The sequence below is a fragment of the Argiope bruennichi genome, chromosome 6, assembly GCF_947563725.1.
Source record: "Argiope bruennichi chromosome 6, qqArgBrue1.1, whole genome shotgun sequence".
Lineage (NCBI taxonomy): Eukaryota > Metazoa > Arthropoda > Arachnida > Araneae > Araneidae > Argiope > Argiope bruennichi.
The window spans coordinates 136,675,296-136,700,914 of record NC_079156.1 but is presented as its reverse complement, the minus strand read 5'-3'; the positions used below and the strand labels follow the sequence as shown (position 1 = coordinate 136,700,914).

The following is a 25,619-nucleotide window of genomic DNA, read 5'->3' as shown; positions in this document are numbered from 1 at the left end:
TTTTTCTAATTCCTTGGAGATGGATCATTTAAAAACTCCGCCTTTTTATGTGTGGTCAACTCGCGCCGAAAAGTTGAAACTATTCATAACCACAATGGAATCATTTAAAGTTTCTCATTCAGTCAGCAGCGCTATGATAACGGCGATCATTGAAATAGTTCCTCTCGATAAGCAAAGATAGATTCCATTTCATCTAAGTTATTTTTTTCAGATCCCTTTCAATTATTAGACAAAAAAAATAATAAAATATTACATTTTGAAGAAACTATGTAAAAATAATAAAGACGCATGTTATTTGATGTTTGATACTCATTTTGAAGCTGTTAAGCGATGGGATTATATAAACCCCACTCTCTAAAGAAGGACTTATTGAAATGTTGTTGTTTTTTCTTATATTGAGTAATGCTTTGTATTAAATAATTGAATTATTTTGAGTAATGCCCCCGTAATAAAAAAAAAAAAGTTTCGTAATCAAAATATTCTGCTCGATGAGGGTTTTTATTTTCTTTAAAATCGGTGCCTCAAAGAGTTAAACAATAAAGTTTATTTTAATTAAATAAAAAACTATACTTGTTAATGTATCGGTGAGTAATCAGGATATGTCGCCCTTGCTATCAAATGGCAGCACTATACAAGTCGGCTTAGATGAAAAGCTCTGAGCGAAGCTCGCATTGATTAGATACAATAACAAAAAAGTGATATGAGAAAGTTTTTGGTATAATTCAGCAACCTGGTGTTAAAAATCAGTAAAATATCAAGAAAAAAAAATCAAGCATAAGAAAACGTTTCTAAGGAAGTACTATATTTACAGGAATGTAAAGTAGATTAGTAACTACCTCTTAAGGATGACTTTCGACGATTACTAGAGTGATTGTTTCGAGGATCGTTTTTTCTCCCTCTCATTTCTTAAAATTTGGTTCGCGCAACGGATTATTTGAATTGTAATGAATCTCCCTTATTCTACAATCTCATCAGAGCAAGCAAATGCCATCCTTTTCATTTTTTTTAGTAAAGGCGACATTTAAAAAGGAGCCAGAAAAAAATATCAAGAACGGCAAAGGATTAGTAGAATTATCTTTATTTATAATAAAGATGAATGTGTGTGTCAATGTTAAATGCATCTAATTTATATGTCTATCAAAATTTGAGGCTTAATAATATGTTGTTGAAGAAACAATTAAAATTTTCAGCAGCCATTCATCTCAGCGAACCAATGGGTCGCCAAAGGCAGTCAATAATAAATCACAGTTCACTCAGACATTGCAAATAATAAGCATTATATATGTTTTGACAATTTTTTTTTTTTTTTTTTTGAAATAGCTAAGAATGAACAATAATTTTCAAAATTAAAATACATTTTTTTAAAATATTTTTATGCTGTTTTACATGTTATTTTAATGTATTATAATTCATTTTATATTTTTGTCATACATTTTAATTTTGAGAAACACCGCTTCATCTTGGTTACTGTAAAACGAACCTTACAGGACGTTATCTTTTCTGTAAACTGAGAATAATAATCGAACTCAAAAAATGTACTTTTATAAAGAAGCAAACGCGTGAATTATTTTAATAATTAGAAAACAGTTTTGTAACCAAAGTGTAAAAGTAAAGTATAATGAATATTTCACTAATAAACCTTTTACCTTATTATGTTTGCATATTACGGTTTTTAGGACATTCAATACCTTTGGATGTCATTTTTTAAAATTTTATTTATCTATTATCATTATTTCTTTAACGAGATTAAATAGAAGTTAAAAATAGCATATAATGTATAGAATATTTCAGTTACGTTACCGTTTCTTAATTGAAACCGTCAGGCAGCTCATTTTCGAAACAGAAGATTTCCGCTCATTCGATAATAATAAAAACAAAGCGAAACAGTTAAAATGTTAAGACAATGATCCACTAAAAAGGTGGTTAAGCGTTGGCGAAACAATCAAGAAGGAACCTCCAAGTCTCTAGTGATGGGTCTGTATGTAATTATTCTCAATTAGCTTCCATAAATTCCTTCTAAAAATTATTTTTAATATTGAATTTTTTCTTTTTTTTCATATGTCATTTTGATTTCCCACCGAAAAGTTTGGAAACTACATCGATGGATGAGCATGATTCGTTCCTGAATCCAACTCGTATGACGAAACATTTTTTTTTTTTTTTTTTTTTCTGTAGGAATCCATGTAAAATAGCACAATGAAGATAGCACCCTTAAGAAAAAATACTCAAGCGAATTTATAATAATGAATTTATTATTTGCAATGCATGCTATCTTTACAAGAAAATTGTCTAATGGCATTTTCTTCCGCTATGCTTCAAAATTTCGCGAAAATGAGACACGACGTTGTCGTTAAATGAATTCTCTGTGCGCACAGCTGCTGCTTTGTCAGGTTGATGCTCCTCAGCGTACGACGCTATAATTTCCCATGCTCCCTCCTTTCATTGGAAGGTTGTCGCTTTATTAAGTCTATTATTTACGCCTCTCCTGCACAAATTTCCTCCCTGGCCTTTAGATGTGGCATAGAATGCGTCTCGATAACTATCGTACTCCCGGCTATATTCTTTCACTAGCTCATCGATGCTCTTACTATCCACTTCTAACCCCACAATCTTGAACAGAGAGAAAATCTCTTCGCTCTTCGACACTTACTTAAACCCCTCAGTTGACAATATTAGCCGGACAAAACGTCTTCCGCTTAAACATAAGGGCTACCTTGAAACCAACGCTCAACAGAGCGCCAATCTAATATGTAACGTCACTGTATCTCCTCGCCTTTGGTTCTGAGAAATATCGCTCGTTAATGAATCGCCTTTTTAGGTTTTCTTCTGCGAATCGCTCGTTATAAAAAGTGCTTGTGAAGCGAGGTTTGACGAATAATGCGAGGCGAGTTTTAATTCACTGAAAACTTTGAAATGAAACAACTTCTCAGAGAATGTCTCAATGCTTTCATTACTCATGCGTGCAATGAAAGCAGAGTTGAAAAAGCAATTGTTTAACTTCATTTGCATTTTTCCCAACTGATCCTATTCAACCTAAAATCATAATTTTATTCTTAAAAATATGATCTTTGATATTTAATGTGTGTGAAGTATTACAAAATAGCATTGATTATAATTTCTTATATGCTTTACTATCTGGTGTTTATTTCCATTTTGGGGAGAAAATGAAACAAGTAAGAACACATGAAATAAAACAAATGTAAGTTCTCGGCCCGGCCAACAATGTCTATGGAATTAGACTTTCAACTTTTTCATAATCAATCACAACGAAATTTCTTTCATTGGTTAATTTTAAAGTAATAAAGCATTGCCACTTTTTAGATATTAAATGTTAATCTATACTTTTAATAAAGCTCAAAGTGTGTGTGTGTGTGTTGGCGGTCTACAGGCCAGACCGTTTGACCTACAGCGACCAAATTTGGTACATGTACACATTGGAGGTCGAGAATGTGCACCTGGGGTCAGTTCTTTGAATTAAAATAAAACAGAATAAAGGAAATTAAAAATTTCTAATCTGCATAGCGTTACCCAAACTGGCGTAAAAAAATTCACGCATTTGCGTTACCGAAACTGGCATTGAAAATTCACGCATGCGCATTGTTTTCTTATTGTTGACAACTATTTTCAACGGATGATTCTTGATTTAAATTATTTTTCGGTTAGTTGTATGCTTTTGTAATTAAATTGTATTTATGTTAGTTATATATTTTTTGTATATGCTTATAGTTTTAAGTACATCGTTTTTTAAGTAGTTTTTTTAACCTGTTTTCGACCGATTATTTTAAACGATTCTGTTTATTTTCTTCATGCTTGACGCATTTAAAATTAAACATTGTTAATGAATCGATCTGCTCATGATGAATTAAAGAAATTTTTGTTGACAAATTCTTGAGATATTACATAAATTAAGAAAGATATTCTAGTGCCCATAGGGTTTAAATGCTCAGTGACTCTGTTTTCAGTAATCATATAAAAAATGCTTTGTTTCAGTAAAAAATATTATTATATTAATTGCAGATTAATCTTTTCCACTTTAATTTAAAGCATAAATTATACGCGAGCTAACAGAAAATTAGAGAGATACATATTACTTTATGACTGAAGGCCTTTATAATATTAAGAATGAGTGAATTATATGACTAAAAAAAAGTTTACATTAAATTAGTCACAAATTTTGCGATAGCTCATGTCTTTTTCTTTTTTAAAAGGACTTTTTTTTATTTCAGAATATGCTGCTCAACTTTCCACAATTTGCAAAAAAAAAAAAAACATGTAGCGAGAACTTAAAATTTTTATGAATCCCACATTAGAATTTTTTTTTAAAATTGTAATTGATAAAAAAATTTCTTCTCAAAAGTTCCACTTTGGTCTATTAAACTTCTTTTGGAAAGAACGTGTTCTGCTCAGTCTTGAAGGAAATCAGTGCCCTGGTGATGAAATGGATCCTTATAAATTCGATTTCTGAACAGTGCGTGTCGCAATGATGAAATATTTGGGAGCCACTTTTCTAGAACAATCTCTTCCTTATATTCCTTTCAATAAAAAAAAAAGAAAAGAAAAAAAGAAAGAAAGAAACAGGTTTAGAAATTTCTGCAGCTGCTCAAAAGTTTTTTCAATTGAAAGTAAACCTCATACTGCTTACAATTTTTTAGCTGTTCTGAAATGGAAGAAAAAAAAATTCAATGAGGTCCAGTTATGAAGTTTTTCAAATTGATATCATTGAAAGGATCATTTTCTTATTCTTAAGATAATACAAAATCCATTTTTCTAAAATAATTGTTTTAGAAGATATTCATATCCATTTCCATAGGAAAGTCATGAGATGACGCATCTGACAATGTTGAGCCTATTTTTGCGAAAGACTGAACTTTCAGTTTGGAGCCTATTTCTTGATGACTGTTACATCTTCTTTCCATAAAGTTAAGAATCTATTCAGAAAGAAACGGAGGTGGTGAAGATGGAAGAATCTCAAATGATCCATAATAGATTTTTCAACAAATGTGCATTATATTGAAAGTACCAGAATGAAGACATCTTATTAGTATGTATGAGGGATGGATGGAGTGAACGGTAAACAACAAAACATGGCAGGTTTGAAGAGCCCTCATTTGACAAAATCAAAAATTCTTTTGGTAGTTAATAATAGTGATTTCCGAGAATGAAGTAAAAGCCATTCAGTAGTAAGGATATCAGATGTGCTTAAGTAGTTTTTTTTTTTTTTTTTCCGTATCAGAGAAGAATGAATGAATGGATATTGACTTTGCTTGAAGTGAAATCTATGCTTTCTACTATTTAATGGAGCAAGTATTCTTTACTTATTTTAAAGTGCATTTCTGTGTCTTAGATATTTCCTTCTCATGTTTCTTGAAAGTTTCCACTTATTTATGTTTTTATAAAGACTTATTTTTTTATTAATGGGTGCTATTAAATTGCTAAGATAGTTTATACGCGATATTCTAAAAAAATAGAACATGCTAACGAAAAACATTTAAAAAATCAATATTTTGAGGTACTTGGAAAACAGCAATAAAATAAATTCAATACTTTCTTATGTCTCTTCCATTAAGTCTGTTACCGTGACCAAAAAGGCAAAGTAAGTGTTTTCTATTACCTCATAATGTATTGGTGATTCAGAACATTACCATTTCATTTTGAACGTCATCTTAAGAACTGGTTCATTAATAAATCAATTTTAAAAAACATTGTTTAATGAGTCTTTCAGAATATGATTATGCACTCGCATAAACCCATTTTCCATCTTATAGGGTCATTTCAAATGGAAAGAAATGGCAAAGTCAGCAGAATTCGTCTGAATTTACCCTAACCGACCCTGCAAAAATGTGTGCTTAAATAATTCTTTTTTTAAATTTTGAGTCATGCGGCGTGGTGCGGTTGGTGGATAATTTTATTAAACCTTTAACTGTTTTGTTTTCTGTACGATCTGATCAGAAAACATCTCCCGTTTCAGAAATGTGCTGTCCTATTGAATGAACTAGAATCCATGGAATGTAAGAGCCGTTTCTGCATTATATGAAATTTTTATCTCAAATTATGGTGCCATTGAATAATTTAATTTTGGCCGGGAAATTCCAAAAGCTGTAATCTGATGCATTTCTGACGTGTCCGCATGATAATCAAGAGCTTCATTATCAGAGATTTACGCTCCCTCGAATCTACGCACTTTATTAAAAAAAATGTACGTAGTCAAAAAATCGTGAAGGTGAAGAAAACGATGCGAAAAGGAATTCCACCCAATGTAAATATCGTTAGGAAAGAAAATTCATAAATTCATGACACAGTGGAACCTCGATATATTAAAATTTCCTGGATCCTTGGAAAAAATTCGATTAATAAAAATTTACATATATAAAAATATATGCTGTAGAATTCTCAATATATTCTTGATAAAAATGTCTAAGCATAGTTTATTTTTTAACAATAAACAAACTCATTGAAAAATATTGCATCCATGTGCATGCAATTTACAAATTTACTAGAAATGTAGTATACAAATAAAACGGAACTAAATTTTTATTTACCTTTGACAGTATTTTTCACTTCACTGTGTCCTTTAGTAAACTCGACATCTCTTTCTCGCTTGACTATTTCTGTTTAGAGGTCGTATTCATTTTTTGAAAAAATTTAAATTGAATACATTTAAAATAAAAATCTCAAGAAAAAAATTCGTAGAAAAGTCGCGAAAAAAAGGGCATCACTCACAATCCATTTTTTGTCCACTAAAGGCTTCCGTTTTTACGAGCATTTTAATTGCAATTTCAATTAAACAATTTCATTTCATTTGTTTTATTTTTATTCGTAAAAAGTTTTTGTTCGATGCGCAGAAATTTTATATCAATATACAGAAATTATTTTTCTGTTGAAAATCTAAGATTCCTGAAAACAAAATCTATTTTACAGAAATTTTCGATATATCGGAGTTTTACTATTATTTAAACTGAGTCATAAAAGTAGATAAAAATTCTTGTTAGATAAAAATATTTTTAACTCTCAAACACCATTTTGCGGCTTTTTTTTTAATATAAAAATGCCTTCAAAAATCTACTTGTTCGTACAAAAACAAAGCATGTTTTAAAAACACATTTTAAATATTAATCTATCGCAAAAATGTCTAACTCCTTTCATGAAAGTAGCTGCTGAAATTTTGTTTTCTCGGACAAAACGAAACTTCTCCCAATAAAAAATAAATCATAAACGTATGTTACCGAACAACTAATGTCAAATGCGGACAAAAAGAAGATTGTCTAAATATAACACTCACAATAATTGAAGCGCAATCAATAGGGTCATTGTTATACAACGCTTTTTAAGGGAGGATTTCTTTATTTCGGTTTCAAAATGACGTAAAGCGTCCAAATATAGTTTCTTGTTTATCGATCTTCTCGATTCCCGTCCCGCTGCTCGTCTCTTTCCGACGAAAAGCAACTCGTGCGTTGCGTCGCCTGTCGAGTGCGCATTCTCCGCATTTTCTGTTTTGGGCTGACTCTTCTCAAAATAACGATGCGCTTAAACCACAGCTTTTGCAATCGACCAACATACTCCTCGTAAACTTATTATTATTATTATTTTGTAAAAATTTAGAAATTTGTAATTCGGAAAAAAATTTCGCACATATAAATAACTCGCGGCATGCGATGAAATAATCAAAATACACGAAAACAAAGATCCATGGAGACCATTACAGACAAATGCCTCATAATCCAGAATATTTCGTATTAGTGGCAGATTTCCAACTCATCAAACTGAACTGAGAGGGGACCATACACTTGTCGATTATGAAAATTCTACTAGCCCAGTTGTTAAATAAATCAATTTCTAAAAAATACAAATTTGTACAATTATAAAATATTACTACTAATTAAGTATAATGGGTGAGGCTTCTCCCCGTTTCATTCATTCAGTTATTACGGTAGATACAAACAGCAAGCACCTGCTTAAATGAAATCATGCGCAATCATAAACCATAATAAACAAATAAATTAAAACGGACATTTTCATAAAATTACTAATATAAAAGATTAAACTAAATCATTAATGGAAAAACTATTAAAATTCCCTTAATTAAGCTATTAAAATTTCCCAATCAGCCAATGACTTGAATGCAAAGATCTATATTCACTGCATTCGAGAAATGACCATAAATAATGCGAAAGATTTATAATCAACACTTAGATGAGCTGAATCAAGACTTATCGTCCATCCTTTTTAACTTATCATCTGCATAGACTTTAGAGAAATACGTGTAAAAATTTCAATTTATCCACATTCAAAAAATAATTATTTTCTAATCACTCGAAAATCAGGATTTCCTCTAAAAGCCTGTGCAGCTTGGTAGTTATTTTCCCACAATCATTTTAGCATGTTGAAAACTAAAAATTCTCACTCTGGAAAATTCCATTTTAAAACTACATAAAACCAAAATACTTTCCCATGTTCTTTTTTTTTTTTTTTTTTTTCCTATTTTCGGTAATCCAGTAATCCTGTAATTTTCTATAATGTTCGGTTCAAAGCACTGCCTGATCACGGGTCTTTTAAAAAAATCTTAGTAATGAATAAAAATTGAAATGCTTCTGAAGCATCGTAAAAGGTAAAAATTATTGCTATAGAACTTGACATCTCTGCTTCCCCTTAAGTCAAAGAATGTTATATAAAAATGAAAGGTAAAAGGTTTTCGTGCTGTTGAGTCTAGAAAGAATTTGCAGTTATTGAGAATTAGCCATTTAACAAGAGGAAATTTAAATGTGTTTATTGATATTATTATCGGCGAATCTCAGTCATGGCCATTGGAGAGAAATGAAATGCAGGCTTTGTCGCTAAATTTATGAAGCAAAAGAAAACAGAAAACGCAAATTCGCTGCGTTTTGACAAATCAAAAAGGGATTCCCATTTTTGAGAGAAATGAAAGAAATGCTTTGGCAGCAATTGAAGGCAATTAACCCTTTGCACTCGGACAGTGCCTCTCAGGCACCATTCAAGAAGGTGCGTCATTTTGGCGCTTTATTTATTTATTTTTCTATTTTGATTCCTAAGAATATCTGCAGAATGGTAAAAAGATGTAGATTAATTTTACAAGGAAATTTAACTTCAAACAATTATATATATTTATTTTTTGGAACAATAAACAAACCCTTGTATTAGGTGAATAACTATGCATCGGATTACTTTTCCGATTACAAAGGGTTAAATTTGCCATTATTACATTCCAAGAGATGTGAGGATCCCTTACAACAGAAAACTTATAGTTTTTTGAAGTTTGAGTTTAAATATATAAATAATTATTTCAGAATATAATAAATGAACGTGGTTAAAATGAAATTATTACTTACATAAGAAAAATGCCGAAGGCTTGGAATAAAAAAATAAAAAACTGAACTTTTTAAAATAGGGAATTGTGTCAAACATAAATACTGTTACAAACCTGTAATTTTGCTTCACGGCAAAGGCACGAATAGTGTCATCTTAAGAAAGACCGTCGTACGATCAGCCCTGTGGGTGCTGATCGGGTGCCGCATCAGTAACCTCAGAGCTTGGCGACAAACTTAGTAACCATTTGGCGACTTTGGCTACAAAATGAATAATGCTGGAAACTTCATTAGGAACCGAGATACGCCTAATTGGCCTAGAAGGTTCTAAGCCCGTCTCCTGGGAACTATAAAAGAACGGCAGTCTCAAGCTGCAGTGTGTCGTAGCACAACCCTCGATAGGGTTGTGGTCGTAGTCGGAGTCATAGACAAGTAACGAGTCTTCGAGAGGATAGCGAAGCAAGGCGGAGCTGTGGAGCGCAAGCTAGTTCTGAACTGAGCTGTGTGCTAAATCCTGTTGTCCATTGTGGAAGCAGCATCAAGTTGTGTGTGGAGTAGCCATTCGTTTAGTAGTGAGTCGGCAGTTGGATACAACTAAAGCGGGGAGACAGTGAGAACTTCAGCAATTTGGAGAGATCGTAGAGCGAAGCTCCGAGGATCCCCTCTCCTGCTGAATTCTGTCTGGCCACTTCGTGTGCTGTGGACGATTACTACTTGTGGACTACTGTAGTGTGCTACTGTGTGCTGTCCTGTGTTCGTCTCGGCTGTAAATATTTGCTGTCTTTTTGTTAGTGTCTTCGTGTTAAATAAACGTCGTTGTTGTTTTATTCTGAGGCTGCTGATTGTGTTTTCACACCATACACCCACAAGAAACGAACCCGGTGAAATCCGTAACAATACCGAATCTTGAAATAAGTATGATTAAATCAACAATAAAATGATAAACCTATAGAAAATTATCATATATTATATTGAATATCTTATACATTATTACTAATATTGTCAAAATATCTATATCAGAAATAATAAAATTCGATTTCGCAGTAGCTAAAATCCATGTTTTCGCGAAAATATATCTTGTGAAATTATATATCAAACGCTGCAATTCCATGTGTTCGGCATATCTATTCGTCATGCTGGTTATTGTGTATATTGTCTTGGTTATGACAGAATAGTTCGACACAAAATCTATCTATTGAAAATGACCAGATTAATCTTATTTAGACTTACATTTATATGTTTGTGATAACTGTTTACATCTTTCGTAAATTAACACTATTTGCAATTCGCTTTTAGTATATACAACAACTATGGTTAAACATATGCAACGAAGACTGAATTACGTTTATACTGTTTCCTTTACCTTTCCAAAACATTCTGGAATTGTTTTGCACCATTTGTGAGAAAGGACATATTGGTGTATTCCAAGCTCTAAGCAGAAGATAGCGTGATTAGAAAAATAATTAGTTTTATTAAAGAAGGCAACCAATAACCAGCCAGCTACAACTTTCAAACATTCAACCATCGGGGTTCAACCATCAGAATGTTCTAGGGGTGAATGTTATCGTTTTCGAACATTCACCCTAGAACATGTATTGGGAGTAGGGGGTGGATGTTTGAAACTTTCGAACATTCACCCTTCCACCCCCAATACACGCAAACAAACAAACAATGGTTTGATTTTATGCAGATTAATAAAATTAAATATTCAGAAAAGTATACATTAAAAGAAAAAGTTTATGGATATGAACGTATTTGGAATACTTCTTTATACATACTCTTTGATATCAGTATGTACTCATTTCAAATCTTGCCATTTTCAGCAACTGAAGCAAAAATATTGTTGGGTTTAGCGACTCTTGAAAAAGCTACATAAATCATGAGTTATATAGATTAGCTTTCTAAATCTGTGAATGGTGGGGGGGGGGAGGCTGAATAAGCTGCGTAGCCATCATGTCACAATGCCGAAGACACTTTCATTTTTTTAAATTGAAATTTTTGGTCATCAGTGTGCTTTAACAAATGAGTAATTCATGTCAGAAATTGGTAAAAAATGTTATTGATAGATTTCTTATCCGCAACTGCAGCTTTGCATTAGTAGAGAAAAGGAATTCTTGACATCCGAAAAATTATATAGAATTCAAAAGACTCCAAATTTTATAAATGGAGCAAAATATGTAATAAGATGTTGGAATTTAATATGAAAATGTTCTTAAACTAGTAAAAAGTAGGTCATTTAAATTTTTATAGATCTTTTGTTTCTAGAAATATTACCACATCTGATTCCATAATGTATGATATGAAATGCAATTCTTGATGGTCGTCGAAGAGAGAAAAGTAGTTCATATATTTCACTTTGCAAAACAAAAATACGCTAAAAAGGATCGCTAAAGAAGTATTTCAGCTAGCATCAATATCTTTTATAACGCAGATAAGCGAATTCCATCGAAGAATAGACAATACTAGCCCTTTGCACTCGGAATAGTCATTCGATACATAATTATTCACCTAATACAAGGATTTGTTTATTGCTTCTAAGATAAATATATATTATTGTTTTAAGTTGAATGTTACCTCTCTGTAGATATTTTTAACATCAAAATAAATAAATAAATCATCAAAATGATGCACCTTCTTGAATGGTACCTGAGAGGAGACATCTGAGTGCAAAGCGTTAATATCACCCCGAGTTAAGAGTCATTTTACCCAGCATGTTGTAAATCTGTTGACTAGTAATTATCGAGAATACTTCAAGGAAAAAAGCGCCGTTCATTTACGAAACACCTCAATTTTGATGCTGTAAATCAATTTTGCAATCAAGCCAAGAAACCAATTAAGGAAACTTGGCTGTAGGATCTCAGGTCGCACATTCGCGAAGTGCATCTACCGTTGTGAAAATTTCTAAGCGCAGGATTTCATTAAATGGTGAAAGACGAAAAAAAATCACAAAGAACCGAATTGGTTATACTTAAGATGGTGTAAAAGTTACTTTTATGCAAATGGAGACACGTGAAATCTGTATTTTCTAATTTAAAAAAATAAGATCTATTCACTTAAAAATATATAAAAATTCGAGTCTTGTAAACTACCTTCAAAGAAGCAAAAATATGCAAATGGAAACACCTTGAAATCTGCATTTTCTAATTTTCAAAAAAATTTATTCACTTAAAAATTTATAAAAATTTACAATATTCGAGTCCTGTAAACTACCTTTAAAGAAGCAAAAGTATGCAAATGGAAACACCATGAAATTAGGGATTGCAATACCGGTATACCGCGATACCGAATACCGGTATTTTGAGCCATTTGTACAGTTTTGTAATACCGGTATTCACAAGTTTAAATACCATTTTTCCGGTATTTACTAGAAACTTTTTAAATTGTCTTCACCATATCTTCAGGGATCGCCAACATAACAAAATAGTATTCGTTTTTGTTTTTATGTCTCCCTAACTTGTGAAATTAATTAAAATGTGAATACAAAGTTGCATCGTGCAATCCCGAGAATCACAAAAATATATACTAACTGAAAATAAAACAGAATATATATTAATATCAGATTCTAAAACACGTTGGAACAGTTTACTCCTAATGATGAAACGATTTTTGAAACTGACAAATCCAATCCAAAAAGCAATAATCGACTTAAACCTGCAAATTAATTTTTCAGATAGTGAATTCGACTTCATATCCAGAACTGTATCAACTCTATTTCTAATAAAACTGGCAGTTGAGGCATTATGCCGGAGAGGTTCTAATTAATTAACAGCTAATGCAACTATAAATTTCATGTTGCAGTCACTGAGAGAACAGCACACATCACTATCTCAAAGTTTTATATTACATTAAAAAATAGCACAGAAGAAAGGCATACAAAGATAGAAAATGTCTTACGGTATTTGCATAATTATAATGATTTTAAAAATGAAAATGAAAAAGATGAGAAGAGACTAACCAATTCAAATCTGATCAAGTTTATACTAAATTCTTTTAAAATTTTTTACCCACAAACCTATCCACATTCAGAAAAATTCGGTACAGTTATCAAAGATTTTGATGACACTAATATCAATAGTGAAAAGAAATTGTCTCTTGAACAGAAATTAGAATTAGCGATAAATAAATAAAAAATCAACAAACCAAAATGCAATGCAGAAATCAGTTATATTCCAAAACCATCCAATGAGAAATTGATTTGTTTGGAGATGAGGGATTTAGAGGTAAATAATTGGAAAATGTATATCGCGCAATCCTAACAGTACCACCAACTAGCGTAGATGCCGAAAGAGCGTTTTCGATAACTGGTAAATTTTGCACAAAATTACGTTCCAGGCTTAATGACAATACAATTGATGCATTATGTTTTTTAAAATCACATTTCAAAAATTTGTAATAGTACCACAGACTGAATAGTGATATTTACACTTTTTTGTGATTTAAATAAATAAGATGTTCTTTTACTTTTTTTGTAATTCTTTATATACTGTCATAATTTATAAGCTACAAATTATTTTTTGTGATATTTACACTCTCTAATAAAACTGGCAAATAAAACAAAGAAACGCCTGTGTTTTCTTTCTTTTTCTAAAATTTTTACTATCGGTATCCCGATATTAAGATCTAAAAAATACGGAATACCGGTATTAAACTTTTGGGCCGATATTGCATTCCCTACATGAAATCTGTATTTTCTAACTAAAAAATGTTTCACTTAAAAATATATCAAAATTTTCAAAATTCGAGTCCTGTAAACTACCTTCAAAGAAGCAAAAATAAAAAAGCAAGTGGAATTGGTCATTATTGCTTCAAAATTCATGGTCAAATACACTACCAAGTTTCACCTTTATATAGAAAAACCAAGTCAGTTGCTGGGTGAGATTAGCTTTATATAATTGATCCAGCGAAACGTCTGTTATTCTAATGTCAAGCGTAGTGTTATTGAACCAGTAATGATAAAATCCTGTACAAAAAGAAACATTCTAATTCCCAGAATATCACTTATCCCAGACAATAACATGCATTTTAAATTTAAAAAGGAACATAAAAACATTTTCGATGGCCATAAATAAATCTCACGATCAAACTTTTGATGTAGAGTGTTTAATGTTACCGAACCCTATTTTTACACGTAACCAACTTTATGTTTGTCTACGGCCAGATCATTTGGAACCATCACAATGTTCTCTACTATCAAAGAGATATGCAGATGTAGTTATAAAGATGTACTTTGAACATTCATATAACCCTTATGGAATAGCTCAGTATGTAGTATTAAACTGAGAGATATTTAAAAAATTAATAACAAATTGCATTCATTTTTTTAACTGACTCTTAGTTATTTTAGAGAATTCTAAGAAACATCGATGTATTAATTATTTATATATAACAATGATATTAATCTGGAAAGCAACTCTACACTTTTTCCTTATACTTTAGTAATTTTTTTGGATAATTTGTGCATATGTTGAATATGCCTTCATAAAACTTTCAGAAAATAAAAACGGTCCTTTTCAAGACCAAAAAATCATATTCTTTATTGATGAAATAGAAGACCTCGAAAGGAAATCGATTTAGAATTTTTATAAATTCACAAAACTGGCTTTTTGTAACTGTGCTAAGAAGTCACGTAACGAGTTCTCAATTGCTAAATATAAATTTTCTTGTGATTCAATACAAAAGTATAGCGGAGTTTTAAATAAAAAAAAAAATTAAAGATTACCTCTCTTACTCTTAAGAATAAGGATTTCTGGTGAAAAACTTTACTTTCAATTTATTCACTCTTTTCCCTTTATTATTTATCAAAACCTTCTATTAAAACTGGATAATTTTTATTTTTAAAACATCCCCAAATCCCTCCACTATAAATAATAGATTTTCTGTTGATTACAAGAACACCATAAACGTAACCAAGCTTTTAAATCATTTGAAGTCGGCATTCTTAAGAGGGGTTCACACGAGGCCAACAGTTGCGCGCAATTGTTGTCCCTGTATTGTCCCCGTGTGAACAGTTGAGACAACTTCGATGGGACAATGGCAAATGATTGTCCCGTCGGGACAACCATTTGCCATTGTCCCGTTGCAGCACATGATTTTCCTGAAGTAGGTGTGACCTTCTATTACGCGCAACAGTTGGCCTCGTGTGAACCCACCTTTACCTCTTTTTTATCGCAGACGACAAGCACGCGCTTCACGTTGTTGCACACATTATCCAGCGGGGTGTTCCCGAAAACGCAGGTGATTGCGACGACTCGGGCTCGCTTGCTGCTGAGGGCTAACATCAGAGCCATGGCGTCATCCACACCACAATCAGTGTCCACGATTACTTTTTCTACAGATCCCATTATTATAGATGCCCTTTAAAGAGAAAAAAAATATCCATTAACTGCCTCTAAAATGTAATCTAATTTAATAAAAAAGTTAAAATTATTTAAAAAGTTAATAGTAAATTTAAACAGTTTTCTGACATCACGAAATAAAAAATGCTTATATCTATATAATCTTCCTTTGCTACTTAACTCTAAAATAAATTCCGCTGCAGGAGGAATCAATGCAAAGCATGAATTTCCAATTTTAATTCAGGTTTTTATTTCTTCAATTCCTACTATTAGCTCACTCTCTCTTTATATATATATATATATATATATATATATATATATATATATATATATATATATATATATATATATATATATATATATATATATATATATATATATATATATATATATATATATATATATATATATATATATCTTGTTCAAATTTTCAATCGTTAATAAAATACTTTTTATTCATCCACTCAAGTTCAAATACATTTTTTTAAAACTTATAGTGGATGACACTTGATGTTAATACAGTTTTTTTCAAATATTATTTAATTAATTAAATTTGTCCAGTAATTTCTATTCGGTCGCCAAAGTCTCCAAATCCATCGCTATATCGCCAAATGGTGGCCAAGATTGTCACCAATTTTATAATTATTTAATAAAAAGTAACTAAAATAAATAAAAAAATTGTTAACTTAAGTAGGAATTGACTTAAAAATTTTTGCTTTATATATTATTTGTTTTCAGTCAGTTTGTTTAGAAATGTAATTAACAAAATCTTATGAAACGCAGAGTTAGCAAGAAATAAGTTATTCACTTCAGAGGGCTATAAATGCGTTCTATTGGTCCAAATAAGATAAAATTTGAATTACAGGTTATTCCGATGATGCGCTTTACATTAATTAATTTACAAAATTTAGTACAAAAATTCACCAATAGATGACGCTGTAACACAAATGGCATTTATTTGCATATATTGAAAATATGAAACACAATTTTCGTTACAGAGCATGTCTATTACCATTTTTCTTTGGAGAAAAAAGAGGCGGATTTTGCACGAACATTAGTTTCTTCTCTGTTCGTCATGCCTACGTGGCAAGAAAAAGCCCTACTGGTGAAATTGTTCTACCAGAACCAACAAAACTCTGTTGCAGCTCTAAAGGAATTTCGTCGTATGAAGCAGATACGAAGAGGTCCAATATCTCCAGGTGCCCTACGCAAGATGATGCAGAAATTTGAAAAAACTGAGCAACTTGGCATTCTTCCAGGCAGAGGACGAAAAAAATCCCGTCTTCCAGCCTCGAAAATGTTGCGACCGCGCTCGTTGAAGCCAGTAGTCAGTCGCCACATAATAGTGCGAGTTTGCCAGTTGCTTCCTGTGTTCTGGATATATCGTATTCAACTGTACGGAAAATCGTACGGCATATTTTGCATTTTTATCCATACAAAATCAAGTCTGTGCACCTGTTGCAGGACGGGGATTTAGAGGTCCGTAAAACTTTCGCACTTCAGTTCTTTGCTCTAATGGTGGTTGACACAACTTGGTGATGGAACATTCTGTGGAGTGATGAGGCCCACTTTTGAATCAATGGGCAAGTTATCACCCACAACAGTTGAATTTGGGCAGAGGAAAAAATCCCTCACGTTATCCAGGAACAATCCTTGCATCCTGAAAAAGTGACAGTATGGTGTGGTTTTACAGCTATCTTTATAATTGGACCGTATTTCTTTGAAGAGAAAACGTCAAATGGAATTCAAACCTGTTCCATCACAGACAATGGTACCATGATATGCTGGGGGATTTTGCAATACCAACTGTTCTACAGCGTCGATGTCTTCAAGACATCATATTCATGCAGGATGGTGCACCACTTCATATTGATCGTCGTGTAAAGCGATTGTTAATACAGCATTTCACAGAAGCACGAGTTATCAGCCATCATTTCACAATAGCATGGCCTCCTCGCTCCCCGGACATCACCCTCGCGATTTTTTGGTTGTGGAGTTATTTGAAGGACAATATCTACCGTCAAAGGCCATCATATCTACGAGATCTGAAGGACAAAATTCGGCGCCATATTCTAAATATTCCGGCAGACTCACTCCTGTCATCTATAGAAAATATGGTTCACCATTTAGAGCATATTGTTGAAAATGAAGGAGGACATATTGAGGAAATTTAATTTTACTTTATTTAACAATTATAAACCATATTCAATGGTTTTATATGTATTACAGCGCCACCTAACGGTAAATTTTTGTACTAATTTTTTATTTTATTTAATAGATGTAAAGCGCATTATATCAATAATCTGTAGTTCAAATTTTATCTCATTTAGATAAATGGAAGGAATTTTAGAACCCTCTGAAGTGGGTAACTTATTTCTTGCTAATCCTGTACATAAAATAGAATAAATAACACTAATAAATGAAATTGACCAAACAAAAAATAATTTACCGCAAGCATCCAAATAAAGAGAATTAAGGTTGTTACACGAATTACACACGAATTTCTTTTCTTTCTTTCATTTCGTCCCGTGGAATATCGTCACATAATCGCGCATGATCAAATTCGAACAACAGCAAGGGTTGCTCAAACTCGTTCCGCTCTCTTGCTGCATTTCGCCGAATGAATTCGTATTAAATCATTATTCCGTTTAATAGTATTTCGGTATAGGGAGGTTTTTTTCGCCTTTTATCGCAGTTTTACAAACGGTTATACTCAATTCAATAGGAGATTAAACATGCTGCGAATGCGTTGCTTCGGTCCATTCAGTTACAAGTCATTCGCATGGGTAAGACATTGAAGAAAATGCGACTATAGATGAAGTTCTTGTGGAATGAACAAAACAGCAAGTCCCATCCATTCGTGCTATGTTTTGGAATCAATTGCGTATTTTATTGGGGAGAAAAGGGCATGACGTCACAGCTCAATTCAAGACAATATATAGTAAGATGATATGCTTGTCCAAGTTTATCGAATGATTATAAAATCAGGTGAATTGATTCCACTCACGAATTTTAAAGATTAAAAAAAAAGAACATATAACAGACTTCAAAAAATTATTTTAACTACTATTACAAAAATTACGGATAAGTGTTAGTAAATTCAATAATTAAATTAATAAATGATATATTTTCATTTTCAAATTTGTATCGTCTCTCATAGTTTGCCTCAAGTAATGGAACATTAAACAAACGTATTCATTCCTGTGCTGCCTCATTTTTTTGAACCAATCACTTTACTTCAATCATACAGTTGGATATGTATACAAGTCAATCTAATTTATCAGTAAATCGTAGGTCGGAGGTCATCGGAATTGACCGGAATTTCAAACAGAGCTCGTTTCGTTACTGCATAGATCCATTTCCCGGCTGTAAATGATAATAATATCATAACCACTCATTTTAGGTAGCATTGTAGTGTAATGTAGTATAGTAAATGCACTTTGGATCCTTATAATAGGGTTGTTTTCAAGTAAGAGATTTTTACCTCCATCTCTTCCGGTAGAACCCGATATATTTCTATCTGTTTTAATAACTCACAAAAAGATAATGGGCCCAATTTCTATCCATACTTTCACAACATTACGTTTGTGTAAAATTATGCAAATTTTAATAAATGCGAAAGAATGCAACATGGATAAGATGCCTTGCTACTAATAAAAATTTGCTGAACGGTAAACAATGTGGCAAACAATAACAAGAGAGAGAAAAAAAAAAGAAAACGTATCAGACAAAGCAGAATTTTCTTCATCACAAATATAGATTAATGGAATCAATTCATGTGGCTCGCAGTCACGTGAAAATGGTAAAAATCAACAGGTAAGACATCAGATACCAATTGTCTCACACCTTGCTACGGTGTCACTTTTTCCTTTAGAAAAAGGCATACTGCTTTTTTTTAAATCAATCTGCGCAAGGCGTTTGATGGGTATTGTATCGACTCCTGCAACTAGAAGCACAGTTTTGCTAAAATTGGCTCATGCGCCAATAAAACCAAATCCAATGATGGCTCTTGCGCCCCAAACTAAACCAAAGCCTTCTATTGTAATATTTAGACCTTCCTTAATAGATAATTCAAGGGCATAAATAGATACAGGTAATATCTATTACTAATAAAATACAAAAGTAACTAGGGGGTTCCGCCTCCTGCTCACTTATACTCGCCAACCCCCAGAAACTGCTAATGCAGTTCCTCTCGGATCGCGAAACGAGCTCCCTCGACATCTACTAAACCATTGAAGTCTAGCACCAGATATATTCAGATTCAATTTATTCCAAAATATGATAAAACAATGAAAAAAAGTAAAGCAAAAAGTACACTCGCAAAAATTACCTGCATCAAAGTTCTTTGTAAACAAAAAGGACTTTTTATTTAAACAAATACATACATCCCTTGGATGTATGTATTTGTAAAGAAACAAATTTTTAAAAAATTGTGCTTATCTACCAATTTTTCAAATTTGGGAACTATTTCATAAAAACAGAATAAAATATTGATATTTAAAAAAAAAATGTCCTTTTCTCATAATTGTTCAAATTCGGGAACTATTCCATAGAAACAGAATAAAAAATTGATATTTAGAAAAAAACAAATTCAAAAAAATTGCGCTTTTCTCACAATTTTTCAAATTCGGGAACTATTCCATAGAAACAGAATAAAAAATTGATATTTAGAAAAAACAAATTCAAAAAATTGTGCTTTTCTCACAATTGTTCAAATTTGGAAGCTGCACTACAGAAACAGAATAAGAATTTGATATTTACAAAAAAATAAATTGTCTGAAAGCAGCTATATTCAAATTCAGTCCATTCCAAAATAAGATGAAACAATGAAAGAAATAAAAAATGTGAGGCAAAAAGTACACTCGAAAATTGAACCTTAGAAAAGTTCTTCGTAAATACAACTAAAATCTCGTTTAGGAACTTCATACATCGACCACAGAAACAATTTTTTTAAAAATTGTTCTTTTGTCACAATTTCTCAAATTTGAGAACTATACGATAGAAGCAGAATTTTAAAAAATATCACTATTTATAAAAAATTTAGAGAAGGAGTGTCTTGAAGCGTGAACAATCAACGGCAGAAAACAGAAAAAGACATGTTAGGAAAGAGAATATGCCCTGAAATATCTTGGCAATTAGAAATCGGAACCTGGAATCATGATACATCTCTTACTTTTTAAAACTGATAACCTTCTGCAAAATACTCAAAACTTTTTTGCCAACAAAATTTTATATGTGGTCTGTTTTGAATGAAATGCTGCCCCTAGAATTTAGAAATTAAAATTTTTACACCAGTCCGAAATCATTTGTTTAATCCTTCTTGGTATACACAATTTACAATTTTCCTATTTGGTGTTACAACAGTCACAGAGTCAAAGGATTTAATACGTGAAAAAGCACACACGTGAAAAGTCCATAACTAAAAACAGGATTATTTAGCATCAAACAGTATTTTTTCAACCGTTTGTCCTTGTGCCTGGCAAAAAGAACAGAGTCCTAACATAGTCCCACAATTATGTACCTGCAGTTCGGAAACTTCCGCACACATAAACGTTTAACCCTATCTCGTTCATTACGACTGGATCTTCCTATGAACGATTCTTCAGCCTTTTCATTTGACCTTTCTTCTCTTTTTCGATGATTTCGTTTTAAAATCGATATGGCACGACTTCGCAACTCATCGCAAAAAATTTTGTCCGTTTTTTGACCGTTCATTTTTTTTTTGTTTAAAAATTTTTCAAATCGATGCAAGAATAGCGTTCGTTTGAAATCTTATCAAACCGCGTGTTAATGTTCCCGGGCGAGGTTGAAGTATTGCCAAATGGCGATTAACAAATTCGGTCTGATTTTGCGTCCATGTAAGCGTTTTATATATAAATAGATATTACGTGCTACAATCCAAAGATAAATAGATAGAGAGAGAGAGAGAGATTTTTTCAGAATCAAGCAAATTTATCTTTTTTACCAGAATTATATCTTTACACATGATTTATCTGTTTTATCAGAATTAAATTTTACATCAGAATGCATCTGTCTTAATGTTATTAGCACGGAAAGTAGAAAGAAAGTCCAGTCGATTACAAACAAATCAGTGTTCTTTACCACGCACTTCCATATAAGAAATTTTACAAATGCTGTTCTTCGGGTACATTTTGACCACGTTTTTAGTATCTTTATTTTTGTCTATTAAAATATTTGCGTAAGAAAGCGCTTTACCTTTTATCTATCCGGTATTTATTTGTATTTTTTTATTTATTGTTAAATTTTCAGCTAAATTTATTATTATTATATCAGCTAATTATATTATTAAATCTCAAATTATTTTAATCCATTATTAATTATTTAGTCCATATTTTTTCAAAATTATTTTTCATCTTCTGCATATGTTTTGCTATTTCTTATTTTATTTGCTTTATTATTTAAAGTTACTTATTTTTGTTATTTCTCTATTAATCTATTGATATTTCTGTAAGTCATTTCTTATTTTGTTAATGTTCAATGCACTACATCTTTTCTGTATATATTGTAACTTTCTGCTGAGAGATGTATTTATGTGATTTTATACTGAGTGTTGAGACGGCCTGTCATCTCTCCTCTCAATGACTTAGGCCGAGGTCGAGTTTCTTGATTGAATATCATCCAGCTGGTTGGACTCTATTCATCTTATACCCACCGAAAGACTTTTGTAACATCATGTATGTTTATATTACGCAAAGCTAACATAATTTTCTAATACATACGAAGTACCATACTTAGTATGATAATTACTTACATATATATACATATATATATTTCTTTCATACATAAATGAACAAATACAAGTTACAAAAGTATCACTGCAATCAATAGCGTCAATGCAACGACTATTTGATTGAAAAAAATACTCATTATTTGAAAGCCACCAACCGGAATGGCACTAAAAATTAAAAGCTAAAATGGGAGCGATAGAAAAAATGTATTAATATTCAGAGTGGTATTACAAATGACATCCCCCTCATTGTTACCGTCACTTGATAGCAGCCATTTATTTTGCTTGACCTGACAGAAAACTCTCGAATTTCAAATCTATGGACTGTCAATGCTCTAGAAATTTAAATTTTAAAAAGCTTGCTTTCCTCACATTGTAAATCTCAGGTGGCGCAGAATGTTGCGCAATAGTGCGCTGTATTATATTATATTATTAAATATTTCAACAATAGTATACAGTATTGTGTGTATTGTTTCATTTCATACAATACTGCACAACATACGTGTGCTACTGAGAATCTAAATATTGTTAAATGACTCAACATGAATTGAAAACGGCAAAATTTATTGATACAATACATTGGTTCTACATTGGATAGTTCAAAGCTGTGAATAGCTGCTTAAAAGAAAATATCATTCGTTTCAGTCAAGAGTTTGTGAAATATCGTTTGAAAATGCTTCTTGGAGAGTACAGCCCGAGATAATGAAAATGAAATACCGATATTTTAGAAGAACTTGATACTATACATTGTATCACTTAATAGTTATGAAACTCTATACTTACCGACTTAGTTGCGAAAATCTAAGGAACAAAAAAAAGTGGAACAAGCTTTTATTTCCATAAATACACTTATTCCATATTTATTTCCATAAATACACTTATTCCATATTTATTTCCATAAATATACTTATAATAACATTTTCATACTCTCCTCGTAGTGTAAAAGAATCAATGAATAAAATGTTTCTCTTAAACTTATTTATACACACTTAAAATGGCGCGTTTCTGTCTTCGAAATTTGCAGAAATAGGCTTATTTTTAAATTTACAAGACTTTGCCACAAATTTAGATAGAAACATTTATTTTATAAATATAAATTTATTCAATGAAAAATTGTCATATGCAAATACGTGTCTAATTGTACTTCTTTTATTTATCATGACTTAAAAAAATCGGTAATCACGCATACTGTAGTTCACTTTGACTGGTAAACAGCTTCAACTTCTACTTTATAAATAAGAAAAGAAAATTTGGGAAACTGAATACTTCAGATGTTCCAGAGAAGTACTGGAATGCTGAACAAGAAAATAAAATTCTTTGCTCTCTTTCTGAAAGAATAATAATAAGGAACGTTTAAAAACGCCAATGATTAATGCTGCATGTACCTCGTAACACTAGCCTAGTAATAAGGAGAATACAGACATTGTTTGCTGAATTCCTGACGTGCTTCATGGATGTATCTGTGCATAATGACTTAGCGGTAACAAATGACAGGATCCTTATGCCTGAGGATCAAGGAGAAAATGAGGTGCTATATAAATGATATAGAAATTGGCATTTGGTCTTACTTTTCAATCTACCTTCATGCCAAAATACGAACAGTTCAGAATTCGATATTCCAAAAACGGCAGAATAAATAATATTTCAACGTAATAACTAGCCTCCATGCAGCTTTAATGAAATCGATGGATTGTTACAACAATTACATCGACAACTGTTGATCGATATCTTGAATTTTGCAATTGGACCCTGCTTCAGCTAAAATCTAACTCTTCTTTTCTGAAAAATGTAATTTAGATATAAGAATGACGCTCTAATCGAGAAAGAAGTATTCATCGTTAAAACGATTACTTTTGGAGAAATAATAATCCATTCATCGTAAAGAAAGTTCATCATCGGTGGCTACTTTTTATAAATGCTGTGGAAATTTAATTTTAGGAACTCGTTGGTTAGAGCTATTTTGTCCAAATGTGTGAGCAGTGGTTACCGATAACAGTTAATAGTTTTGATTGGCTTTAATTCTAAACTAAGGAATGAATTGGCTTTGATAGTACACGCTCTGTAGATCTTAGCCCTTCATTCAAAAAAACCTGTCTCTATGTTACAAATAATCTTATCTACACAAGTATTGTTAAAAAGATTGAAATTTTGAATAGATTTCCAAGAATGCGTTATTATTAATCTTTTGTGATAAGTATAGTATCCCTAATGACAGTGCAAGAAGTTCAACATGAAGTATATGTCTAATTGAAGTAGTTGAGGAAATAATCCCTTGTTCCGCTTTTTAGGAAGCTCAGTCAATTCCAATGAAAACCCAGCGGGAATGGTTTCCCTGAAATTATTTATCCACCCCACCCCTTCAAATTGTAAACATTGGGTGAGACCCTAAACACCCTCCCTGCTCTGCATTGACAGACTGTTGGCGTGAATCGAACGTTTTTACTGAATCTATCGTCAGGAAATGTCATGAGGGCGCCTTTTTGCGGACCGACGATTCCAAAATTTGATCGGGAGCTATAAAGATAACATATCGAATTTCATTGATTTCAGTCATTGAATTGATGAACGATTACGTGCATACAAATGTACAGATCAGCCGTTAGGCAGATTTGGTTCAAAATTTGAAATCTATCGCTTAGATGCTTAGATTCGAGTTTTGTTGATATCGAGTTCGCTAATACTCAAACAATCTAGATTTCGCTCAAAATGTGATAGGAATCTACACATTTGGGTCTAGAGTCCACATGCCAAATACCATCCTTCTAACTGAAAGCGTTTTTAAGTTATTGTGTTCATAGACAGAATAGACAGAAAATAGACATTTTCCAAAAATGCGTTTTTCGGATTTACGGAGGACTGAAACACGGAGATTCGTCAACATCAGGAGTTCGATTGCACTACTTCTTTTATGCTCCGTATACGTGAAAGTAAAAAAGAAGAAAAAAATCAAATATATGTTTGGATTAGAGAAATAGATTCGTTAAAAATAGATATTAGATTTGTTTGGAGTCTGGATATAAAGAATTTCTGATTTCGCCCATATTTTGAATCAACATTTGCAGTCGCAAACTCGAACCGACATAGTTTTAAAAACATGTATACATAGTTTAAACACACATAGTTGAAATACATGTGTGTTTTTTATACACTTGTATACATATGAAACGCCAAACTTCATCAAAACCTCTAGGGCAATTTTTTTTTTCATTGAGTACA

The 25,619-nt window shown here is 31.9% G+C and overlaps 1 protein-coding gene across 3 annotated transcripts in view; it reads right to left on the bottom strand.

The window, feature by feature from the left end:
* The window catches only part of LOC129972822 (nucleoside hydrolase-like), a 40,713-nt gene that overhangs the window by 10,844 nt on the left and 4,250 nt on the right, over nucleotides 1-25,619 (bottom strand). For 2 of the 3 annotated variants that reach the window (XM_056087102.1, XM_056087103.1), the window contains exon 2: nucleotides 15,470-15,674. In XM_056087102.1, the coding sequence (XP_055943077.1) occupies nucleotides 15,470-15,661 (192 nt within the window). In that variant the 5' untranslated portion in view covers nucleotides 15,662-15,674. The remainder of the gene's footprint in view (nucleotides 1-15,469; nucleotides 15,675-25,619) is intronic. The other variant, XM_056087104.1, reaches the window with a different exon arrangement.